Source organism: Lampetra fluviatilis, chromosome 58 (genome assembly GCF_964198595.1).
Source record: "Lampetra fluviatilis chromosome 58, kcLamFluv1.1, whole genome shotgun sequence".
Taxonomy (NCBI): domain Eukaryota; kingdom Metazoa; phylum Chordata; class Hyperoartia; order Petromyzontiformes; family Petromyzontidae; genus Lampetra; species Lampetra fluviatilis.
This window is the reverse complement of record NC_136332.1, coordinates 3,257,944-3,259,587: the sequence shown is the minus strand read 5'-3', so window position 1 is coordinate 3,259,587 and position 1,644 is coordinate 3,257,944. Positions and strand designations below refer to the sequence as shown.

At 50.5% G+C, this 1,644-nt stretch overlaps 1 protein-coding gene across 2 annotated transcripts in view; it reads left to right on the top strand.

Annotated features, from left to right (window-relative positions):
* The first annotated feature begins 951 nt into the window (after positions 1-951).
* Positions 952-1,644, top strand: part of LOC144950549 (acyl carrier protein-like) — a 6,815-nt gene continuing 6,122 nt past the window's right edge. Inside the window, exon 1 of one of the 2 annotated variants that reach the window (XM_078880685.1) lies at positions 952-1,137. In XM_078880685.1, the coding sequence (XP_078736811.1) occupies positions 1,021-1,137 (117 nt within the window). In that variant the 5' untranslated portion in view covers positions 952-1,020. Of the gene's footprint in view, positions 1,153-1,644 lie in introns of both variants that reach the window. The other variant, XM_078880683.1, reaches the window with a different exon arrangement.

Here is a 1,644-nt window from a genome sequence, read left to right as displayed (position 1 = left end):
AGCCCCTCCCCACCCCACCCAGCCCCTCCCTCCTCACCCAGCCCCCTCCCCACCCTCCCCTCTCCACCCAGCCCCACCCTCCCCCAGTTCCACTTTGTGAATGAAACATCCCCGTCTCCTCATTGGCCCGAGTCGCGGCGGTGCCCCCTACCAACCCCAACCCACCGCTCCCATTGGTCGGCGCCCCCGAGCCAATGGGAGGGCTCTGCTGGGTTGGGGCCATGCACGACAGACAAATAATCCCTGGTGGGCAGTGTGTATATAATATTATTTTATTATTTTATTATATTACATTATTTTATTATGTTTTATTTTATTATTTCATTACTTCCATTCTACGTGACTTTACCGAAAGAACCAAGAAGATAATACGTGATTTATGATTTTATTATTACTATATTATTTAATTTCTATTATTAATATTCTTTTATTATTTATTATTTATTTTTCCTACATGACTTTACCGAAAAAACCTAAGAGTATGAATCCTTGCAGTCACGAAGCTTCAAATCCAGTGTGGAGCTGTTGTATAACCACTGTGATGAGGAATCGAACTCCGCGCATTGATCACAATGGAAAATCGCCTGATCGCAAACGATTAAACACCACGTGGGAATCGATATTCATAGCAGCCTCAAAGGAATCTAATAATTATAATCGTACTAAATTGAATCGTCGACAAGAGAATCGATCCAACCGAGCGTTTTACAAAAAAACACAACCAAGGGCGTGGAATCGATCCGTCAAATTCGATTCCATCGATTCGACCGCCTAATCAAACGTAACTTTAAATATGCGTGACTCGATACGATCGGCGAACGCAACGCGAGCATCTTTATCCGCAATCGTGCGCGCACTACATCCGCGAGCGAGCGAGCGCTCGTACAAATCGCCTCAACGCCGGAATCGACGACGTCGAATCGATTACGGGCGGTGTCGTTTGGTGTCGAATCGTAACAGGGCAATCGAATCGCCCACCGGTCACCACCATCATCATCACCGCTCTTGAAGGGCAACGCGATGACGATGTTCTCCGCGGTCGTTCGCTTCTCGTTACGTGGGGGGCCGCAGCGATGCTGGCGAGCCGGCTCGAGGGGCATCACCGGAGCCGCCACGTGGAGGGGGAGGAGAGCCGAGGTCGGGCCGCGCGCTGTGAGTGATGTCCCCTAGGTCGACTCAGCCTCAAATGAGTAGCTGGTGCGGTGTGTAAACATCGGCACTGGGGAGACAAAGGCGGCCGGGCGTGGTGCTGGCCACCCAACAACTATCGGTTGCTGCTACTCGCTAACAGCACTTGCCCCTACAGTCTGGCAAGGCTACACGGGGGATCTTTGTCTTTGTGTGCGAGTTGGGGAGGGGGGTGGGGAGCGGTGGCGCAGTGGTTAGCGCGCTGCGCAACCCGAGTTCGATTCCCGCTCACGGCTGAACCTGGTCCTGGGCTTCCTTCCCCTAAGTCTACTCGGCCTCAAATGAGTACCTGTGTAATGTGCAAACATCGCTAACAGCACTTGCCCCTACAGTCTGTTCAGGCTACACGGGGATCTTTGCCTTTGCACAGTATATATGTACAGGGTGATCCAAGGTGTCTTGTGACCCCCATTTAGTTATTTAAAACGTTTTAAAAAGTTAGGTTTATTTAAAACA